Source organism: Chiloscyllium plagiosum, unplaced genomic scaffold, assembly GCF_037043375.1.
Source record: "Chiloscyllium plagiosum isolate Xiang-an unplaced genomic scaffold, Cpla_swu_hap1 HiC_scaffold_6, whole genome shotgun sequence".
Classification (NCBI taxonomy): Eukaryota; Metazoa; Chordata; class Chondrichthyes; order Orectolobiformes; family Hemiscylliidae; genus Chiloscyllium; species Chiloscyllium plagiosum.
In genome coordinates this window covers 99645227-99668480 of record NW_028270144.1, presented here as the reverse complement: position 1 = coordinate 99668480, position 23254 = coordinate 99645227, and the positions used below count along the sequence as shown (strand labels likewise).

At 41.2% G+C, this 23254-nt stretch overlaps 1 protein-coding gene and 1 long non-coding RNA gene across 2 annotated transcripts in view; one reads left to right on the top strand and one right to left on the bottom strand.

Moving 5' to 3' along the window:
• Positions 1-712: 712 nt before the first annotated feature.
• Positions 713-19262, bottom strand: LOC148149827 (uncharacterized). Its single transcript, XR_015757465.1, has 3 exons — positions 19124-19262; positions 10785-10882; positions 713-951 (listed from the first exon to the last, which is right to left on the bottom strand). It is a non-coding gene; the product is annotated as an uncharacterized LOC148149827 (long non-coding RNA).
• Positions 19170-23254, top strand: part of ccdc169 (coiled-coil domain containing 169) — a 72269-nt gene continuing 68184 nt past the window's right edge. The window contains exon 1 of the mRNA XM_043692074.2: positions 19170-19390. Coding sequence (XP_043548009.1) covers positions 19317-19390 — 74 coding nt within the window. The 5' untranslated portion in view covers positions 19170-19316. The remainder of the gene's footprint in view (positions 19391-23254) is intronic.

The following is a 23254-nucleotide window of genomic DNA, read 5'->3' as shown; positions in this document are numbered from 1 at the left end:
ACCATTGATGTCAGGCTCACTATAGTTCCCTGGCTTGTTCTTACCACCTTTATTAAACATTGGCACCACGTTAGCCAACCTCCAGTCTTCTGGCACCTCACCTGTGACTATCGATGATACAAATATCTCAGGAAGAGGCCCAGCAATACTTCCCTCGATTCCCAAAGATTAGGTCCTTGGGATTTATCCACTTTTATGCTTTTCAAGACATCCAGCACTTCCTGCTCTGTAATGTGGACATTTTTCAAGATGTCACCATCTACTTCCCTATATTCTATATTTTCCATGTCTTTTTCCCACAGTAAATACTGATGCAATATACTCGTTTAGTATCTGCCCCATCTCCTGCGGCTCCACACAAAGGCCACCTGGCTGATCTTTGAGGAGCCCTATTCTCTCCCTAGTTACCTTTTTGTCCATAATGTATTTGTGAAAACAGATGAAGGGAATATTCAATAACATCTCAGATGTATGCAAAATGTTGGTTAGGTATTCTGCACTCTTGCTTCAAGTGGTACGGTATTGTTAAAATTTCTTCCCTTTTCATAGAACATTTTTTTTCCTCCTCCATATCCAAAAGGATAGGCACAAATGCTATCCTTGCCACTGGCATCTACATCCCATGAAAGAATAAGACTGTATTGGAAAGTTATTCATAATCTGTGTATGCTGAAGTTGTTTTAAATATACAAATGTGAAAAAAATCAAAACAACACATTCATGTCTTTATTTCACGGAGAAAAATAACCCACAATTGAGTAACACAAATTGGGAAAAAAAGTTCACTCATTAAATAAACAGAACTATACTCAAAATCTCAATAATCCAATCTATTCAAGATTGTAAATGCTGGTTTTCATTGCATTGAAGGAATATTTTTCCCACAAACTACTGGTTCAGTCCTGTGATACCAGGCTTCACGGCTGCTACACGTTCCAGTCTCAACTGTACCTATAAAGAGATAAAAGCTTAATTTGCTTTAGTTGTTGAACTGCACTACATTTACAAGATCACATTCATGTAACGATGCTCGGAGTAAGACTATTCCATGTGACATTAGTATTCTTCAGCTTTTCGGATAGAGAGCTAAGATCATCTGCTACAGTGGTAGCATCCCAACCTCTGGGCCAGAAGCTTCAGGTTCAAGTCTCTTGGTAAGCTGCAATACTTCATCGATACATGTGGACCAATGCAATGGAAGTTCTTGGCTCAATTCTCAAATGAGGATAGGAGAAAAGACAGACTACAAAGAGTATTGGAAAAATCTAATAGGTTGATAACCAAGACAAGTCATGGCAATTCTACAGGCATGGCTGTAGAACTATAATAAATAATGAAAAGTAATTTACACAAGACTTGAGATTTTGGGGAAGATTTGTAGCTTGGGTTATGGATCAGGTTGTAAATTTGTTCGCAGATGTTTTGTCACCATGCTTGGCAACATCATCAGTGAGCCTCTGGAGAAGCATTGGTGTTCCATCCCACTTGCTATTTATCTGTCTTGGTTTGTTGTGGTGGGTGATATCATTTCCGATTCTGTTTCTGAGAGGTTGGTAAATGGGGTAAATCTATGTGTTTATTAATGGAGTTCGGGGTTGAATGTCAGGCCTTACAGAGTATTTTGTATAAGACGGTTTGTATATATCCTGCTGGTTGTTGGTATGGAGTCTTTTAAATTCATCAGGAGCTGTTTCAGTGTGATGGTAGGTTTGTGGGCTACCATGATGCAGAGGGGCTGGAGTAATCTGGTTGTCATCTCTGAGATGTCTTTGATGTATGGCAGGGTGGCTAGAGTCTCTGGGTGTGTTATGTCTTCTTGTTTAGGTCTGTTGTGTGGGAATTGATGGACCTCACATTACCTGAAAGAAAGAAAAGCAAATAGAGAAGTGGCATTAGTTGACAGGCAGGTTTTGCTAACATGTTGACAGATGTTTGAAGCGTTTACATCTATTAGAGGGGAGATGGAGTCTTAAGCCTGTTCTAATGAACAGTTATACTGTGATTTAAAACATTAATTTTGTTTCTTTCTCCACAGATGTTGCCAGGCTTGCTGCTAAAATTCTCTAGCATTTAGAGTCAGAGGTCTACAGCATGGAAACAGGTCCTTTGGCCCAACTTACCCACGTCGCCAAGTTTGCACAATTGAACTAGTCCTATATGCCTGCATTTGGTCCATTTCCCTCCATACCTATTCATCCATTTGCCTATCTAAGTGTTTCTTAAATGATAAAATTCTACTTGCTTCCATCACTACCTCTTGCAGCCCGTTCCTGACAACCACCACTATTTGTTTGAAAGGAAGTGCCCCCCCTGCCCCCCCAAGACACTTTCATATCTCTCTCCTGTCAACTTAAAGGTATGCCCTCTAGTTTTAGACTTGCCAACCATGAGGAAAAACTGTTGGCTATCTACCTTATCTATGCCTCTCATGATTTTATAGACCTCTATATGGTTACCCCTCCAGGGAAAAAAGTCCAAGCCTATCCAACCTCTCCTCATAACTCAAACCTTGCAGTGCAGGTAGCATTCTAGTAAATCTTTTCTGTACTCTTTCTATAATAGGGCGACCAGAACTTGTTTTGGTTTAAGTGATAGATAAGGAAGAACTATAGCTTGTACAGTATCACCACAGTTTATAAACCAGAATACTCCGAGTCAAGTTCCCCTCTTGGGCTTGTTAGCAATGGAAGACCCCAGCCACTGGCACAGACAAGCCAGCATGCATTAATACTGGTCCCCAGCCTGGATAAATTGGAAGGACATCTAGCTCCAAAAACATCCACCAAATCTAAATAGGATGGTGGATGTTGAAGTGTGATCAACTAGCATCTTAATGACAAATATTACCTCCAAAAAAAGGACAAGTTAAAAAGACAGGTGTTAATTGAGAAGCAAAAATAAGCTAACACATTGGCAGACATTCCTGCTGCTCTTTACAATTATTGTTGGATCTTTTACATCTGTACGAGGGTAGATGGAGTCTTAATTAAATAGTTGGCACCTGGAACTCCCTTAGTACACACAGGAGTATCAGCCTAGATTTATGCACACAATTCCTCAAAGAAGAGCTTGAGTTCACAACCTTCTAGCTCTGGCAAGAATGCTAACAATTCAGTAATCATTAAGGCTGTAGTATAGAGCCACCACTCCACCCAACTGCAGAAAGGAAATGGATTCACAGAATGATACAATACTGACAGAGATAACTCATTCCATTCTGGCTGTACCAGATAGGAAGTTTGACGATTCAGAATGGAGTAGGAATAATTAACATATAGTATTGTTCTCATGAGGATTGAGGAGTAAACTAAGAAAAGGAATGGAATTTCTAAGAATTGTGCAGTTCTCCTTCCTGAAGCAGGTGTGAAACTTGAAAGGGTTCAGAAAAGATTTACAAGGACGTTGCCAAGGTTGGAGGTTTTGAACTATAGGGAGAGGTTGAACAGGTTGGGGCTGTTTTCCCTGGAGCGTTGGAGGCTGAGGAGTGACCTTATAGAGGTTTATAAATCATGAGGGGCATGGATAGGATAAATAGACAAAGTCTCTTCCCTGGAGTGGGGGAGTCTAGGTTTAGGGCAAGAGAGGGAAGATATAAAAGAGACCTAAGGGGCAACGTTTTCACACAGAGGGTGGTACGTGTATGGAATGAGCTGCCAGAGGAAGTGGTGGAGGCTAATACAATTGCAACATTTAAAAGGCATCTTTTAAGGAAGGGTTTGGAGGGATATGGGCTGGGTGCTGGCAGGTGGGACTAGATTGGGTTGGGATATCTGGTCGGCATGGACGAGTTGGATCGAAGGGTCTGTTTCCATGCTGTACATCTCTATGACTCTCTGATTCTAAATGGCAGCAGAAGTAAAGCTTTTGCTAGATGTAGTCCTGAGTAACTAAGTAATCAGGAGATATACTAAATATTGGGCAGTCAATGTTTAATGTCCAAACTGAGAAGAAAGATAAATTAGAATGACAGTTATTTTTTTACAAAAGTGAGCAAGATTGCTGAAGTTAAGTAACTGTAAAGGTGAACAAATGTATTCCCATTTATAAAAGTCTACTTCAAGTTTTAATAATATGAAGAAATAACAAGCTTACACCTACAGCTGTTTTGAAATATGTCAGTCTTGTGAAAAATTTATAAGCCACTTTGTTTTTCATCTGAGCAAACATCAAAAAAAAGTTAGTCAAGTTGAATTGCTAAGCTCTAAGACCCAATGGATATGGCCATCAATAAACAGTGATCAAAGCAATATGCTGTTTAAACACAGAATTCTATAATCCCTGTAGGACTTAATATGGAATTACAGAAGGTGATTGAATAGTGGGAATGTCACTGAACTAGTTATCCAGAGATGCAGGTGGTCTCCTGTGTTCAAATCCCAGCCATGGCAGATGGTTGAATTTGAATTAAAACAAATAATCTGGAGTTAAAAGTCTAATGATGTCCATGAAACCATTCTGGATGCTGTAAAAACTCATCTGATTTTCTAAGTGGCCTTTAGGGAAGGAAATTTGCTGTTCTTACCTGTTTTGGTCTAAATGCATCAGACCCTAAGCAATGTGGTTAACTCTTAACTGCCTCTGAAATGGCCGAGCAAGCCAGTTGGTTGTATAAAAAGAGATTAAAAAACAGGAAATGGGATAGACAATTGAACACTGAACAATAGCACCAGAAACAAAAACAGCAACAGCGTGACAATCGTACTCATGGAATTATATCCTAGAGACCTTGTCCTAGACACCATCACCAACAGGATAGACCCAGAGGTGGCATAGCCACATGTCATGAGGGTGTTGTCTTGTAATCATCAACATTGAGTCTGGATCCTATGAATTCTCATGGCATCAGTTCAAACATGGAAAAGGAAACATGCTAATTACCATGTGTCACCAGCACTTGGCTGATGAAGCAGTACTTATCCATGTTGAGCACCATTTGAAGGAAGCACAGTGGTGGTAAAGACACACATTTGTACTCTGGATTGGGGACTTCAATATCCATCACCAATACTGGCTCAGCACCACCAATACTGATTGAGCTGGTTGAATCCTAAAGCATATAGCTGCTTGATCAGGTCTACATCAGATAGTACAGAAACATCCTCAATACTGCCTGCTGCAGAGCTATACATCCATGACAGTATTAGTCAGAGAGGTTACTGTACAGAATTGAAATCCAATATTCACATTAAGGATACCTATCATCATGTTCTGTGGAACTACCACTGCAGAAAGGGACAGATTTTGAAAAGACCCAGACCCACAACTGAGCTTTAATGAGACAATATGGGCCTTTAGTAGAAGCAGAACTGTACTCCAACAAAATGTGCAACCTAAGGCCCAGCATATCCCCCATTTTCGCATTATTATCAAACAGGAGATGGTTCAACAAAGAGCGCAGGAGGGCATGTCAGGAACAAAACAAGACATATGCAAAGATGAGGCATCAACCTGGTGAAGCTACAAAACAGGACTACCTAAATGCCAATCAGCATAAGCACAAGTGATAGAACTAAATGATTCCAAACTGGACAGATCAGATCCAAGCTCTGCAGTTCTACCACATTCAGTTGTATAAAAACAGTTGTGTCAATTAAATAACTCACTGGAGGAGAATGCTCCAGAAATATCTCCATCCTTGATGATGGGGGGGGGGGGGGGGGGATCAGCACATAAACGGTATACAGCGGTTGGACCAATCTTTAACCAGAACTGTCAGTACATGATCCATCTCAGCCTTTTTCAGACATCCCACAATCACTTCCATGTAGAAGGACAAGGGCAGCAGGTGGAAAGGAGCACCACCACCTTGGTGTTCGGTCAAAATAATAGACTTGTTCCAAATCTTGTTGTGAACCCCCGCTCCCCTCCCCCTCCAAAAGCTATTCTAGTACAGCTGCAACACTCTCATCTACATGGCAAAATCGCCTAAGTATGACCAGTATGTGAAAAAAAAGGACAATTCTAGTCCAGCCAGATACAGCTTGGTTAATTTACTCTCGATAATCAGTAAAATATGATGGATGTCATTAACAGTTTTACCAAGCAGCAGTTGCTCAGCAACAACTTCCTCAGTGATACCCATCCCAGGGCTTCTTACATAAAACATAGAACAATACAGCACAGAACAGGACCTTCGGCCCACGATGTTATGCCGAACATTTGTCCTAGCTTAAGCACCTATCCATGTACCTATCCAATTGCCGCTTAAAGGTCACCAAAGATTCTGACTCTACCACTCCCACAGGCAGTGCATTCCATGCCCCCACCACTCTCTGGGTAAAGAACCCACCCCTGACATCTCCCCTATACCTTCCACTCTTCACCTTAAATTTATGTCCCCTTGTAACACTCTGTTGTACCTGGGGAAAAAGTTTCTGACTGTCTACTCTATCTATTCCTCTGATCATCTTATAAACCTCTATCAAGCCAACCCTCATCCTTCGCCGTTCCAATGAGAAAAGGCCTACCACTCTCAACCTATCCTCGTACGACCTATTCTCCATTCCAGGCAACATCCTGGTAAATCTTCTCTGCACCCTCTCCAAAGCTTCCACATCTTTTCTAAAGTGAGGCGACCAGAAGTGCACACAGTACTCCAAATGTGGCCTAACCAAAGTCCTGTACAGTTGCAACATCACTTCACGACTCTTGAATTCAATCCCTCTGCTAATGAACGCTAATACACCATAGGCCTTCTTACAAGCTCTATCCACCTGAGTGGCAACTTTCAAAGATCTATGAACATAGACCCCAAGATCCCTCTGTTCCTCCACCTCAGTAAGAACCCTACCGTAAACCCTGTATTCCGCATTCTTATTTGTCTTTCCAAAATGGACAACCTCACACTTGGCAGGGTTGAACTCCATCTGCCACTCCTCAGCCCAGCTCTGCATCATATCTAAGTCCTTTTGCAGCCCTCCTCACTATCCACAACTCCACCAATCTTCGTATCATCTGCAAATTTACTGACCCACCCTTCGACTCCCTCATCCAAGTCATTAATAAAAATTACAAACAGCAGAGGACCCAGAACTGATCCCTGTGGAACTCCACTTGTAACTGGGCTCCAGGCTAAATATTTACCATCTACCACCACTCTCTGACTTCGACCGGTTAGCCAGTTTTCTATCCAATTGGCCAAATGTCCCTCAATCCCATGCCTCCTGACTTTCCGCATAAGCCTACCATGGGGAACCTTATGAAATGCCTTATTAAAATCCATGTATACTACATCCACTGCTCTACCCTCATCCACATGCTTGGTCACCTCCTCAAAGAATTCAATAAGACTTGTAAGACAAGACCTACCCTTCACAAATCCGTGCTGGCTGTCCCTAATCAAGCAGTGTCTTTACAGATATTCATAAATCCTATCCCTCAGTACCCTTTCCATTACTTTGCCTACCACCGAAGTAAGACTAACTGGCCTGTAATTCCCGGGGTTATCCCTATTCCCTTTTTTGAACAGGGGCACAACATTCGCCACTCTCCAGTCCCCTGGTACCACCCCTGTTGACAGTGAAGATGAAAAGATCATTGCCAACGGTACTGCAATTTCCTCTCTTGCTTCCCACATAATCCTAGGATATATCCCGTCAGGCCCGGGGGACTTGTCTATCCTCAAGTTGTTCAAAATGTCCAACACATCTTCCTTCCTAACAAGTATCTCCTCTAGCTTACCAGTTCGTTTCACACTCTCCTCTTCAACAATACGGTCCCTCTCGTTCGTAAATACTGAAGAAAAGTACTCATTCAAGACCTCTCCTATCTCTTCCGACTCAATACACAGTCTCCCTCTACTGTCCTTAATCGGACCTACCCTCGTTCTCGTCATTCTCATGTTTCTCACATACGCATAGAATGCCTTTGGGTTATCCTTGATCCTATCCGCCAAAGATTTTTCATGCCCTCTCTTAGCTCTCCTAATCCCTTTCTTCAGGTCCCTTCTGGCTATCCTGTATCCCTCCACTGCTCTGTCTGAACCCTGTTTCCTCAACCTTATGTAAGCGTTCTTCTTCCTCTTTACAAGACATTCAACCTCCCTCGTCAACCAAGGTTCCCTCACACGACCATTTCTTTCCTGTCTGACAGGTACATACATATCAAGGACAAGTCGTATCTGTTCCTTGAAAAAGTTCCACATTTCCATGACATCCTTCCCCGATAGCCTATGCTCCCAACTTATGCTCCTCAGATCCTGTCTTACAGCATCGTAATTACCTTCCCCCAATTGTAAAACCTACCCTGTTGCACGCACCTATCTCTCTCCATAACCAAGGTGAAAGTCACAGAATTGTGGTCACCATCACCAAAATGTTCACCCACTAACAAGCCCATCACTTGTCCCGGTTCATTACTGAGTACCAAATCCAATATGGCCTCCCCTCTGGTCGGACAATCTACATACGGAGTTAAAAAAGCTTCCTGTACACACTGCACAAACACCGCCCCATCCAATCTACTTGACCTAAAGAGCTTCCAATCAATATTTGGGAAGTTGAAATCGCCCATGACTACTACCCTGTGGCTTCTGCACCTTTCCGAAATCTGTTTCCCAATCTGTTTCTCCACATCTCTGCTGCTATTGGGGGGCCTATAGTAAACACCCAACGAGGTGACTGCACCTTTCCTATTTCTGACTTCAGCCCATACTACCTCCAAAGGCAGATCCCCCTCAAACTGCCTTTCTGCAGCCGTTATACCATTTCTAATTAGCAACGCCACCCCCCCTCCTTTTTTACCACCCTCCCTAATCTTACTGAAACATCTGTAACCAGGAACCTCCAACAACCATTCCTGTCCCTCTTCTATCCACGTTTCCATGATGGCCACAACATCGTAGTCCCACGTACCAATCCATGCCTTAAGTTCACCCACCTTATTTCTGATACTCCTTGCGTTGAAGTATACGTACTTGAACCCATCTCTGTGTCCGCAAGTATTCCCTGTCAGTGCTACCTTCTTCACAGCTTCCCTACATTCTTGGACATCCTGACAAACAGCTAGCCTTATGTTGAACCTTACCGTAGTTTTGGTTCAAACATGGACAAAACAGTTGAACTCTAGACGATGGGAGAGAGCAAGTACTGCACCACACATTACGGCCACAATTGATTAAATGTGGCATCAAGGAAGCCTAGCAAAACTAGAACTTCGAGGAATTGGTGGGAAAACTCTCCACTGATTGGCACATAGGAAGGTGGTTGTGGTTGTCAGGATTCACCCATCTCAGCTCCAGGATATCTCTGCAGGAGTTCTTCAGTGTCCCAGGTCCAAACATCTTCAGTTGCTTCATCAGCAACCTTCCCTCTATCATAAGGTCAGAAATGGGGATATTCACTGATGAATCAACAATGATCAGCACCATTCATAACTCCTCATAGACTGAAGCAGTCCATGTTCTAAAGCGTCAAGGTCTGGTTGATATTCAGGCTTGCGCAGACACAAGTGGAAAGTAACATTCACACCACACAAGTTCCAGGCAATAATGATCTTCAACTGTGAGACAATCATAACAGTTACTCCTTGGCATTCAATGGCAGTTTCATCACCAACTCCCCCACTACTAACAGCCTGAAGGTTACCACTGACCAGGAATTGAACTGGATCTGCCATATAAATACTACAGAGCAGGTCAGAGGCTGTAATCCCATGGCGAGTAATTCATTTGCTGACTTTGAAAACCTTGTCTCCATCAATGACACACAGTATATTTCTGTACATACCATCTACAAGATGCACAGCACAAATTCACAAAGATACCATACACTGCTTTTTCCAAACCTAAAACCACTACCATCTAGAGGGCAGCAGATACATGGGAACACCAACACCTTAAAGATCACCTGCAAGCAATTCACCATCTCTACTTGGAAATATCACCATTCCTTCAGTGACACTGGGTTAAAATTATAGAATTCCTTCCCGTACAGCATTGTGGGCATACCAACACTAAATGGACTGCAATGGTTCAAGAAGGCAGCTTACTACCATTCTCTCAAGGTGAAATGGGGAATGGGCAACAAATGTTGGTCCAGTCAAAGTCCTTACCCTACTGAATAAAATGCATACGAGAAAGTTAATTATCAAGTAAAGAAGTATAAATTACTAAATTAGAAAATCATAAAATAGCAAATACCCTGTCTCAAGCATGTTCAAATTTGATAAATGCTTTTAGATATAAAAAAATCATGTGGAATAAGATAGAAAATGAGGGAAGAGTTGTCGTATTAAGTACAGATAGTATCACAGTGCAAATATTTAAATAGAGAAATGGTCCGTCTGAGATCAGTTTAGATTCAGCTGAGGAATAGCAAGGGTTAGGTCAGTCTCACTAGTTGTTGAACAACAAAGTCAGAAATATGGAAGTTTGTTCACAGTACTAGTTCTGTCAGCAATGTGGGCATTTAAAAATAAATTCCTGAAGTGTTTGAAATTGTGTGTTGAAGTTGGATAGGAATAGCTGATTTCGAAGCTCCTTGGATGCTGCCTGAACTGCTGTGCTCTTCCAGCACCACTAATCCAGAATCTGGTTTCCAGCATCTGCAGTCATTGTTTTTAACCTAGGAATAGCTGAGGCTAGATTCATAACTTATTTTATAAATACCTCCAAAATGTCAGTTGTCAGAAATAGCAGCATTATGCCCAATAGTTTGACAAGGCAAATTGTTGAAGTAATGTATGAACAAAAAAGGTCTGCAGCTGATCAGGATCACTTGTGGCTAACATTTAGTTCCCCAAATAGGAAGGCTGCCCAAACAAAACTATTTGCAGTTTCAGATTACCTGATTGAAATTCTGGCAGAGATTTTTAAGTACTGCATTGTGTTCCACCATTTTTTTCTGATATATGGCCAACTCAGAAGATTGTTCAGTAAGTTTTTCTGCAATATAAATAACATAATATCATTATAGTTTCTTTAAAGCTATAATACTTACTATATTCCATTGTATTACACAAGGGGAAGCTAAACCAAGTGTAATCTTCTGGAGGAGAGGTATTAGAGCACCCCATCTGAGAAGATGGTCTAATTACAGAACAACTTTACATCAGCAGTTTCACTGTAAGTGCAAAGACAGGAATCTGAAATTTTAAAATTTGGTATAAAATCTTTAATATTGCTCATCAATCTCCTTAGCTGTTGAAATGGAAGATAACGCGGCACGGTGGCACAGTGGTTAGCGCTGCTGCCTCAAGCACCAGAGACCTGGGTTCAATTCCCGCCTCAGGCAACAGTCTGCGTGGAGTTTGCACATTTCCCCGTGTCTGCGTGGGTTTTCTCTGGGTGCTCCGGTTTCCTCCCACAGTCACAAAGATGTGCAGGTCAGGTAAACTGGCCATGCTAAATTGCCCGTAGTGTTAGGTGAATGGGTAAATGTAGGGGAATGGGTCTGGGTGGGTTGCTCTTCGGAGGATCAGTGTGGACTTGTTGGGCCGAAGGGCCTGTTTCCACGCTGTAAGTAATCTAATCTAAACCCGTGATGGTACTGGTTGGTAGAGCAGGCTCGAAGATTGTTTACCTGTATAGCTTATATTTCATACATTCTGATAAATGTGATACCGCACCTGGGAAAAGTGTGTGTGTATACCTTGATCTCGTCTGATGAAGAATGTTCTAGCTATGGATAGCGTGCAACAAAGCTTTATCTGACTGTTTTCTGAGATGGAAGGACAGGGGTACAAAGAAAACTGGACTGGTTAGAACAATATAACTTAAATATGTGGTTATATGAATGGTTAGGCCATCGCTAGAAGTGATGCAGTGTCACATGATGGAGCATCCATCTTAGTTCTTTAAAATGCAGTGAAAAGTTCATGTAGCTGCAGTAAGAAGATGACCCCATTAAAGTATAAAAGCAAATTACTGCGAAAGCTGGAATCTGAAGCCAAAAGAGAAAATACTGGAAAATCTCAGCAGGTCTGGCAGCATCTGTAAGGAGAGAAAAGAGCTGACGTTTCGAGTTTAACTGACCCTTTGTCAAAGCTTTGACAAAGGGTCAGTTAGCCTCGAAATGTCAGCTCTTTTCTTTCCTTACAGATGCTGCCAGACCTGCTGAGATTTTCCAGCATTTTCTCTTTTGACTCCATTAAAGATTTGTCTTCAACTTCTATGGCTGCCTCCAAATGCCTCATACTAGTCTAGAAAAAGATAGCATAACAAGCAACAAAAAAATCCATACACTTCATAAGCATCTCAAAGCAACATCTACAAAGAAAGGCATAGCCTCAGGGTCGACGTTTTAGAACTGAGATGAAGAGGAATTTCTCCAGCCAGAGGACCGTGAATCTTGTCACTACAGAAGGCTGTGGAGGCCAAGTCATTGAGTGCATTTAAGACAGAGATTGATTTTTGATTGGTTAGTGATCAAGGGTTATGGGAAGAGGCAAGAGAATAGGGTTGAGAATCATTACAGCCATGATCAAGTGGCAGAGCAGACTTGAAAGATTGAATGGTCTAATTTTGCGCCTAAAATCTTATGGTCTTATAGTCCAATACTCACTGGAGTTTAAAAGAATGGGGCAGTGAAGGGAAAAAGTCTCAGAGAAACCTATAAAATTCTATCAGAACTAGAATAAGGGAAACACAGGAAGGATGTTTCCAATGAACCGGAGTCACAGTCTAAGGATAATGGACTGAGATGAGGAGAAATTTCTGCCCCAAAGAGTAATGAGTCTATGGAAATGTTTGCCACTAGAAGCTATTTTTCTTAGGGTTAAAGGGATTAAAGGGTATGTGGAAAAGATAATCAGCCATGAATATACTGAATTGAAGAATTGCCTCAAAGGCTTACTTCTGTTCCTCATTTCTTTGTTTAAGTAGGGAGATTAAACTGCAATTTTCAGATGAAGTTAAGGCGGCAGGAGATAACTAGGTCAGGAGATATGGGAATAATTCATTTTAATGTCTTACACCACGTCCTCATTTTTATATAATACGCCAGTGTTATGTTAATTACAAACATGAAAGAGAGAGCGAGAGATCCTTGTAATAATTATGTCTCATGTAAAGATTTTATGAGACTGTCAACTCAGGATGAAAAGTTTTACTTTACATGTTTGCTACTTACTGTATATCCACACAGGTGCTAGGTAAGACTTATTTATCAGAAGAACAGCTTAGTGAAGGTGTATATTATACTAAAGAAATTTAGTACATAGAACAATATAATGACCGCACAAAACAGTCAGCTAATATTTTGGGCAGTAAATGCAGGATGGAATTCATTATTTGTCAAGTACCTGTAATATAATTCCCAGCAGGGCGTACATCACATCACAAAAGGCACACATTCAATACTGCAGATTCTATCATTTAATTGAATTCTTGGAATTCAATAAAGGAGCAACAATGTTCCATTAAATTGCTCTTTTAAATGGAGGTCTCAATATTTGCTGCATTGAAATTCCACCAATGGTTCATGAGCAGAACAAAGTCTAACTGCAGGAGGAAGGTTTGAGACCGTAGAAGAGTACTGAATAGGGTATTCAGTATGAGGTAATTTTAATGAGCAAAAAGAACAATTGTTCATCTTCAGAAGGATCAGCTGAAGACTAATGAAAATTACATATTACAATGTTACCTCTCAAAAATAGGCATTACTTAAGGGAACTCACTCAAAAAAATACTAAGTTGCTTTGTAAACGTTGATTTCCTTTTGAACTCTGATGACATTCATATTCAAGAGAGGCACAACAGTTTGGACTTTAAAAAAAAATTTACTCATGGGACCTGGAAGGTTGTGGTGAGTTACTTTCTTGAACCTTGGCAGTCCATGTGTTGTAGGTAGACCCACATTGCTGTTAAGAGAGGGAATTTTAGGATTTTGATAAATGACAATGAAGGAACAGTAATATATTTCAAAGTCAGGGTAGTGAATAGCTTGGAAGGAAATTTGCAGGTGCTGTTATTCTCATACATCTGCTGCTCTTGTCTTTCTAGATAAAAGTGGCTGTGGGTTTGGAAGGTGTGTATCTTGTAGGTAGTACGCACAGCTGCGCCTGATCATTTATAGTGGAAGGGGTAGATATTTGTGGGTGTGATGACAAACAAGTGGACAGATTTCTCTTTGATAGTGGCAAGCTTCTTCAGTATTGTCAGAGTTGCACTCATCCATCATACTCCTGACTTATGCCTTGTAGATGATGGACAGGCATTAGGGAGTCAGGAGGGATGTTACTTGCTGCAGTATTCCCAGTCTCTGACCTGCGCTTGTAGCCATTGTGTTTATATGGTGAATCCAGTTCTGTTTTTGGTCAATGGTAACCCCCAGGATGTTGATAATGGGGGGATTCAATAATAATAACATTACTGAATATCAAGGGACAATGGTTAGATCATCTCTTAATAGAGATGAACATTGACTGTCATTTGTGTAGGGCAAATGATATTGTTCAAATCTTTCTGCATTTGGACATGGATTGCTGCCTGACCTGCTGTGCTTTTCTAGCACCACACTCTCGACTCTGATCTCCAGCATCTGTAGTCCTCACTTTCGCTCAGTTTCTGAGGAGTCATGAATGATGAACAATCATTGGTGAACATTCCCCCCTCTTTGACCTTTTGATGGAGGGAAAGTCATTGACGAAGCAGCCAAAGACGGGTTGACCTAGGACACTACCATGAAGAACTCCTATAGAGATGTGCTGGAACAGAGATGACTGACCTCCAACAACCACAACTATCTTCCTATGTGTCAGATATATGACGACAACCAGTAGAGTGGGTTCACCCCGATTCCCATTTATTCCAGTTTTGCGAGAGTTTCTTGATGCCACACTTGGTAAAATGGGACCTTGATATCAAGGCCTTTCACTCTCACTTCGCCTCTAGAATTCAGCTCTTTTATCCATATTTGAACCAAGGTTGCAATGAGGTCAGGAACCAAGATGCTCTGGCTGGCAGAAGCCAAACTGGGCATCACTAATTGATAAATGAGAGGAAACTGATGAAGCAATAATTGGCTGGACTAGATCATTCTGCTTTGTGTACATGAAATATACCTGGGCAATTTTTTCACTGTTGGGTAAACGTCAGGATTGTCGCTGTACAGGAACAGCTTGACTAGCGGAGTGACAGTTTCTGGAGCTTAAGTTGTGAGTACTATTTCTGCTTCTTTCATAAAATGGACTGAAGACTTCCACATCGGCACAGATTTTCCTGCACATCCAAACACCTCATCGACTGTATTCATTGCTCTTGATGTGGTCTCCTCTATATTGGGGAGACAGGACGCCAACTCGCAGAATGTTTCAGGGAACATCTCTGGGACACACTCACCAAACAACCCCAACACCCTGTGGCTGACCACTTCAATTCTCCCTTCCATTCTGCCAAGGATATGCAAGTCCTGGGCTTCCTCCACTATCAAATCCTAGCCACCTGACGCCTGGAAGAAGAAGTCCTCATTTTCCACCTTGGGGACCCTCCAACCACATGACATCAACGTCAATTTCACCAGTTTCCTCATCTCTCCTCACCCCACATTATCCCAGATCCAACCCTCCAACTCAGCACCACCCTCTTGACCTGTCCATCTTCCTTCCCATCTATCCGCTCCACCTTCCCCTCTGACCTACCACCATCACCCCCCCCACCTACCTATTGCCTTCCCAGCTACCTTGCTCCCCAGGACCACCCTCACCTTCCTATTTATCTCTCAGCCCCTTCCCCCCCCCCCCCCCAACATTCCTGATGAAAGGCTTATGCCTGAAACGTTGATTCTCCTGCTCCTCGGATGCTGTCTAATCTTCCAGTCCCACACATTTCAACTCCTATTCCCTGTTGTAGCCTCAATTCTCCAATTATAAACATAGCAACGTGGAAAAAATGACTGAAATTTAAGGTGAGAACAGGAAAGCGAAAGATATCTTTTGTATAAATTTGTATCGTCACATGAAAATAAACTATTTTTTCCTGTACAAATCACTCCTATCTGCCTCTGCCTCAGATAATGAAAAGAAAACGCTGGATTAGTTGAATTCAGACAACAGGACAGTGACATTTACAAGTGATGGTAATGACTTGAATCACATCAATTGGTCATGTTATGGACCAGGCCAGAACAGAATACAGAATAACTTGGCACAAAAGGTAAAATCAAACACAGGGTCTTACAGGAGACAAGTCAGAGAGAGATCAGCAGGGACCTGCATTTTTGGGTCCAGTAAAGTTTCTACTACTAAAAACCAAACCAAACCACAGAGGAGCTGAGCTGGGAGAACTGGCCACCCCCCTTCCATTGGGCAAGTATTTTTAACTTGAAAGTCTTCTGCCTGAGGCAGTATCTGTTAGCTATTATCAAATTGGCCCTGAAACCCTTCAACCTCAGACTTTTTGGAGTCTGTGTTTTTTAAGACTTCTCTGGAAAAAAAAAGCCAAGGACAGCATTACCTTGTTAAAGGGGCAGCATCGTCACAATCAACACTCATACAGCACATAGTTCTCAGAACACCCCAACACAAAAGGACATTATAGTCAATGTTATCTCTGAGTTGCACAGTTCACCTGGGAAGCCCCATGCACACAGATTGGCATGCTGATGCATAGCTCTGGACATAGCAGAAAAGCAATACATGGAACATTGGTCATGCCTGTCTTATGGGGATAGGTTGAACAGGTTGGGCTGGTTTTCACTAGAGTTTAGAGAACGAAGGGTGACTTGATTAAAATGTGTAAGATCCTGAATGGTCTTGATAAGGTGCATACAGAAAAAAAACGTTTCCTCTTGTGGCTAAGTGCAGAATTAAATTTTAAAACAATGTTTGAAATATTAAAACGTCCACCCTTCCCATCAGTAAGCAGGTGAATTTGAGAGTTATTCGACTTTGGAACTCCTTCTCAGGATGTGATGGAGGTTGGGTAATCGAATATTTTTAAGAAAGATGAACAGATTATTGTTTGGCAAGGTAACTAATAGTTATCAGGTAAATGGAAATGTGGAATTCAGAACACAAACAGATCAGCCACGGCACAGGGGTGGCACAGTGGCTCAGTGGTTAGCACTGCTGCCTCACAGCGCCAGGGACCCAGGCTCAATTCCAGCTTTGGGTGACTGTGTGGATTTTGCACATTCTCTCTGTGTCTGTGCGAGTTTCCTCTGGGTGCTCTGGTTTCCTGCAACAGTCCAAAGATGTGCCGGTCAGGTGAATTGGCCATTCTAAATTGCCCATAGTGTTAGGTGCATTAAAGGAAAATGGGTCTGGGTGGGTTACTCTTCGGAGGGTCAGTGTGGACTTGTTGGGCCGAAGGGCCTGTTTCCACACTGTAAGGAATCTAATCATGATTTTATTGAACGGCAGTGCAAGCTAAAGGAGCTTAATCATCTCCTTCAGTTTCTTTCTCATTCATTTGTTTTAAATGGGGACATATTATAACACAGCCAAAGTCTCATGCAAAGCCAAATCAAAGGGTAAACTACTTTAAAGGTTACTAAGAAAACTGTTTTTTGTATCAAACTCAGCAAATGCAACAAAAGTTATTAGAATGCTATCATGATAATGTAAATATGGACTAGTGATTTCAAAATTATGTTGTTCAGTTTAATACCTGGGACTGAATATGGACAGATATAATCATAAGTGTCCAAAACATACATTTAAAATAGCCACAGCAGTCATTGGTCCATCAGCAGCCAAGTCAACATGGACAGTTAAACTCAAATTAGCATTTCATCCAATGACAATGAAGTCAGTCACCAAACCCACTGGGGAGAAATTAAAACCCCATCATGTTTTTATTTTCACAACTACAGATCAGATCTAAGTTCTCAGTACTGCCACAACCTGTCATCAGTGGTGGACAACTAAACAATGAACTGGAAGAAGCAGCTCATTAATTTCCCCATCCATGATGAGGAGAGAGCCCAGCACATCAGAGCAAGAGATCAGACTTAAGCATTTGCAGCAATCTTCAGTCTGATGTGCTAAGTGGATGATCCATTATGTCCTCCTCCAGAAATCCCCAGAATCAGAGATGATTTTGCCTTCACATGTCCACGCTGATTTTGCCTAATCCATTATTTTCCATGTCTTCAGTCATTACACCCTTTGTATAGATTCTTGCATTTTTGCCACTGAAGAACAGCTAATTGGTTTGTAGTTCCTCACTTTCTCAAACAATATGGTTGCAAATGTTACCCTCCAATCTGCAGAAACTATTGCAGAATCTATAGATTCTTACCAACCTGGTTATGTTTTTGGGGGTAGTTACTTGGGTCAATGGGTGAAGGTAACCTAGTCAATGTTGTATGTATTTAAATCAACCTGTTCAAAATGTTAGGACACACTTTTGGGACAGGTGGTACCCGAGCCCAAACACAAGTACTCTCCTGGACAACTCTCTGTATGCTCGGTGGCATACAACAGGCTAATTTATAAGAGAGACTCTTGTGTGATTTGAGGAGAATATCAGGTTTGATTAGGGAATTGGTTGCATTTTGGAAAGCAAAAATTTGGAAAGTTGATTGGTGACAAGTTACAAATAGAACCTGGACAGAGTCAGTGTTAGGACCACTAATTCCTAATTGAAATAATCTGCATAAAAAAGTGTTGAGGAAATTATCTGGAAGGTCAAGGACATAACAAAAAGTTGTTGAGAGTTTATTTTGGGTGAGTAAACAGACTAAAACTGACACCTAAATATGATGAGGGAAACAAGCCTACATCTGGTGGACTATATTTAATATGGGTGAATCTTCTAGGCCCAATACAACCTGTATAAGGTTATGAAGTAAAGTTTAAAGGGACAGACTCGTCTATCATTGTACACAAGTTGTGAAAAGATTTGTGATCAATGATGCAGGGTTATTACACATGTTGACTGAATATTTGAATGTATTGCTGAGGTAAATACAACATGACAAAAATCATGCTTGATTAGGTCTCATTTGGATTTTCTTGTCCAGTTTAGGTCCCTCACAGTGAACAATTTATAGGAAAGTAAAATGTTGACATGTTGGAACCCTATAAGCAAAAGTTAAAAAACAATCAGTCAATGTCTGTAAATAAACAAAAGTCAGTCGATATTATTCTTAAACCCTTCTTGAGAATAGGAAATATTACAGATAAACTATCTAAAAGAGAAACGTAACATTATATAACTGTGATCCTTATTATGCATTCTTACCGATATTGACTTTCATCCTGTTGTACTCTTTCGCAGAATCGGACAATAGCTCCCGGTCCATGGTAGCTCCTAAGAGATTGCGCGGGACCGTACACTTCACCCAGATGGGAGGAGGCAAGGGACTTCCGGGTGCGAGTCACATGACGGTGCGTTTCCACGGTGACCACTGTAACAAGCGGGGCCATGAGCGAGGATGGAGGAAGCGCGCGGAGACTCCTTGGATCTCGAGCAGCTGAGCAACGAGTTGGAGCAGGAGAGGCAAATGCGGTATGAGGGCAATGGGACTTTCTCCTGGGATCATGCGGCTTCTCAGCTTTGAACCATATCTGATACCACTCCCGCTCTTCTATTCCGTTCAACTTTTGTTTCAACCTCGGATATCATGAGTTAAGAAACAGTTCCCAGTGTATTCTTCCCCGTCAGGATCCATGGTGACAAGCCGGGTGCGCTATCTAGTGGCAATCAATTCTGGCATGAATTTTTTTAAATATATAGATATTTTTATTAGAGATTTAACATTTTTACAAGTTTACAAAAATAAACAAAACTCTCAAATACAAACATTGATATACAATTAAATCAAATATACAATAGCCAAAATTTAACAAAAGATAAAATACCGAAAAAGGAAAAAAAACAAAACTCAACTATCTACTAATCAAACCTACAACTAACCAGAGTGTATATTTAACTCTCATACATGCTCGGAATGTGTTAACATCAAATGTAATAAAACCCTTATTCGTGCGGGATACCTCTCCTAAGGGGCCCCGGACCAGCCAGGTTTGTAATCTCAATTAAATAAAAGCCCTTGTTAGGATAGCCGAAATATCTGTATTTATGTAATTCAAGAAGGGCTGCTATATTTTATAAAATAATTCGGTCTTTCGGTGCACCATATTTGTAAGGAAGTCAATTGGAATACATTCCATAATTAGTCTGTGCCAATTTGAAAGTCCAGGGGGGCCCTCAGCCACCCAGTTCACCAAAATATTTTTTCTTGCACAGAAAGAGAGAATAGAAAATAGTCTCTTTTGCTGCATTATATTCCAAGCCTTAATTGTGTTTAGTATTATAGTATTATGATCTGTAATGATTTTCCTCTTGTCTGAAAATAAAAGGTTAATAAGTGGGTATTTTACTTGAGAGGCCTCGATGTCCAACCAGATTGATTGTGGATCAGACAAGACCCAATCAGCTATGTAACTTAATAGGGAACTTAACTGATATTTCCTAAAATCTGGGAAATCCAATCCTCCCCTTGCCTGTGGAAGCTGTAGCTTCTTCAGCTTAATGAGGGGCCGTCTATGATTCCAGATAAAGGAACCCAGCCAGCCATATAATTTACGGAGAGCCAGCCTCGGCAGCATCACCGGAAGCATTCTCATAAGATATAGGAGACGGGGCAGGACATTCATTTTAATTAGTGCTATTCTACCCAACCAGGAAATTGGAAGGTTGGGTAGAATAGCTGGAGGTCCTGCCTTATCCTTTCCAGTAAATGCCTTATCCTTTCCAGTAAATGCACAAAATTAGCCTTATACAACTGACCAAATACTGGAGTAATAAAAATGCCTAAATATAAGAAGGCCTCCAGGGACCAACGAAAAGGAAAAAGGGATCCGTCCGCTAAGCGGGGTATCATAGCAAGGCCACCCATTGGCATAGCCTCCGATTTTGAAAAATTAATTTTATAGCCTGAGAATGCGCTAAATGTATTAATAACTTGGATTAGGCGAGGTACGGACATCAGAGGATTGCTGAGGAATAGAAGAACATCATCTGCATAAAGGGTAATTTTATGTTTATCTGTACCAATCCTCGGGGCCGTTATATTAGGATCAGCTCATATAACTTCTGCTATTGGTTCAATTATTAGCGTAAATAACAATGGCGAGAGAGGACATCCCTGACGGTGGCCCCTACCCACATTGAAGCTATCCGAACCTAATCCATTGGTAACCACAACTGCTTTGGGATCACTATACAATGTTGAGACCCATTTGGTAAACACCTGTCCAACGCCAAACCTTTCCAATGTGTAAAACAAATATGACCATTCAACCCTATCAAATGCCTTTTCCGTGCCTAATGAAACCACTACTCCTGGTATCTTTCCCTGATGACAGGCTTGAATCATATTCAAAACCCTTCTAATATTATTGGATGATCTACGGCCCTTAATAAACCACGTCTGATCCTCCTTTATAATATGTGGCAGTACCCTTTCTAGTCTCAATGCTAACATTTTAGAAAGGATTTTAAAATCTACATTTAGTAAGGATATTGGTCTGTATGACGTACAATCTTCTGGATCCTTTCCTTTTTTAAGGATAAGAGAGATATTTGCCTCTTTCAGCGAAGGCGGGAGACAGCCCTGACTATATGCATAGTTATACATGTCCAGGAGTGGACCAGCCAATATTTCTGTGAATTCTTTATAGAATTCAGCTTGAAAACCATCTGGGCCCGGTGCCTTACCGCTCTGAAGTTGCCTAATTGCATCAAGTATTTCTTGGACTGTTAGAGGAGCATTTAGGACCAATACCTGTTCCGGAGTTAGGCCCGGAAAGGTCAAATTTTTAAAAAATGACTGCATCCTCCTGGTCCTGTCTTCACAATCCTGCGATTTATATAACTCAGAATAAAATTCTCTAAAGATCGCATTAATCTTTTTATGATCATGAGTCAAAATACCTGTACTTTCCTTGATAGACGTAATAGTCCGAGGGGCCTTTTTTTTTCTTTGCAAGAAATGCTAAGTATCTACCCGGTTTGTCGCCATATTCATATAATCTTTGTTTTGCAAATAATATTTCCCTTTTAGCCGTTTGGGTAAGCAAAGTGTTTAGAGCTGTCCTAAGAGCCGTAATCCTTTGCAATTTAATAATAGAAGGTCTATCAATGTATGCTGTTTCAGCTGCTTTTAAGCGAGCTTCAAGCAGACGCTGTTGTTCTCCCTTCAATTTTTTCTGGGTCGCTGAGTAGGAGATGAGCAAACCTCGCATGTAAGCTTTGATGGTCTCCCACATCATTGATGGGTTGCTAGCCGTACCTGAATTAATTTCTAAAAAAGTTTTAAATTCTTGAGAGAAGTACTTTACAAATTTACTATCTTTCATTAGGAAGGGGTCCATACGCAAATGCCGAGGGGATGTCCCATTGTTCCTCGCCTTAGTTTCCATATATACAGCAGCGTGGTCAGAAATTTCAATACTACCTATTTTACAGGATGATACGGAATTTTAAAAAATCGAGGGGGCAAAAAACATATTGATTCTGGTATGGCATTTATGTGGATTGGAGTAGAAAGAAAAATCTCTGCCCTGTGGATGAAGACATCTCCATACATCTACTAATCCTAATTCTTTGTTCAGATCCACCAATTGTCTAGATCTGGGAGATACTCCTGCAGTACTCTTGGGAATCCTATCTATTTCCGGATCATAATACAATTAAAGTCTCCCCCTATAATTGTATGACGGGCACCAAAAGCCATCAATTTTGAGAAGGCTTCCGTTATAAATTTAAAGGGGTGTGCCGGGGGGCAGTACAAATTTAAAATCCCATATTCCTCTCCATTTATAAGGGCTTTAATCAAAATATATCATCCGGATCCATCTTTTATCTGATTTAGGATTTTGAAAGGGAAATTCTTCCGAACAAGAATAACAACTCCCCTGCTTTTTGAGCTAAAAGAAGAAAAAAAGGCCTGATCAAATCCACCCTGTCATAATTTCAAGTGTTCTTTATCCGACTGGTGTGTCTCCTGTAGGAGAGCTATATCAACTCTTTCCTTCTTAAGATTTGATAATATTTTCTTCCTTTTGACTGGCGAATTATTCCCCTTGACATTCCAGGTGCACCACTTAACCGACTGATCAGCCATAATCATCTGGGCAAATCCGAGACCCCTCGGGAGGGGGAACCCTATCCAGAACATCCCGAGCATAGAGCATATAAAATTTACAAAAATGAAGGCTCTCTAATACACTCACAACAGTATAATAAAAAACTATTTCTAAAGAATAAAAAAAAACATATTTAAGTGGAGATTTTGCCCCTTGTTCCCAGAGGGTGTCACTTTCTTTCCAAAAGTCCATCATATCCTCTCCAAACCAATGCCCCACC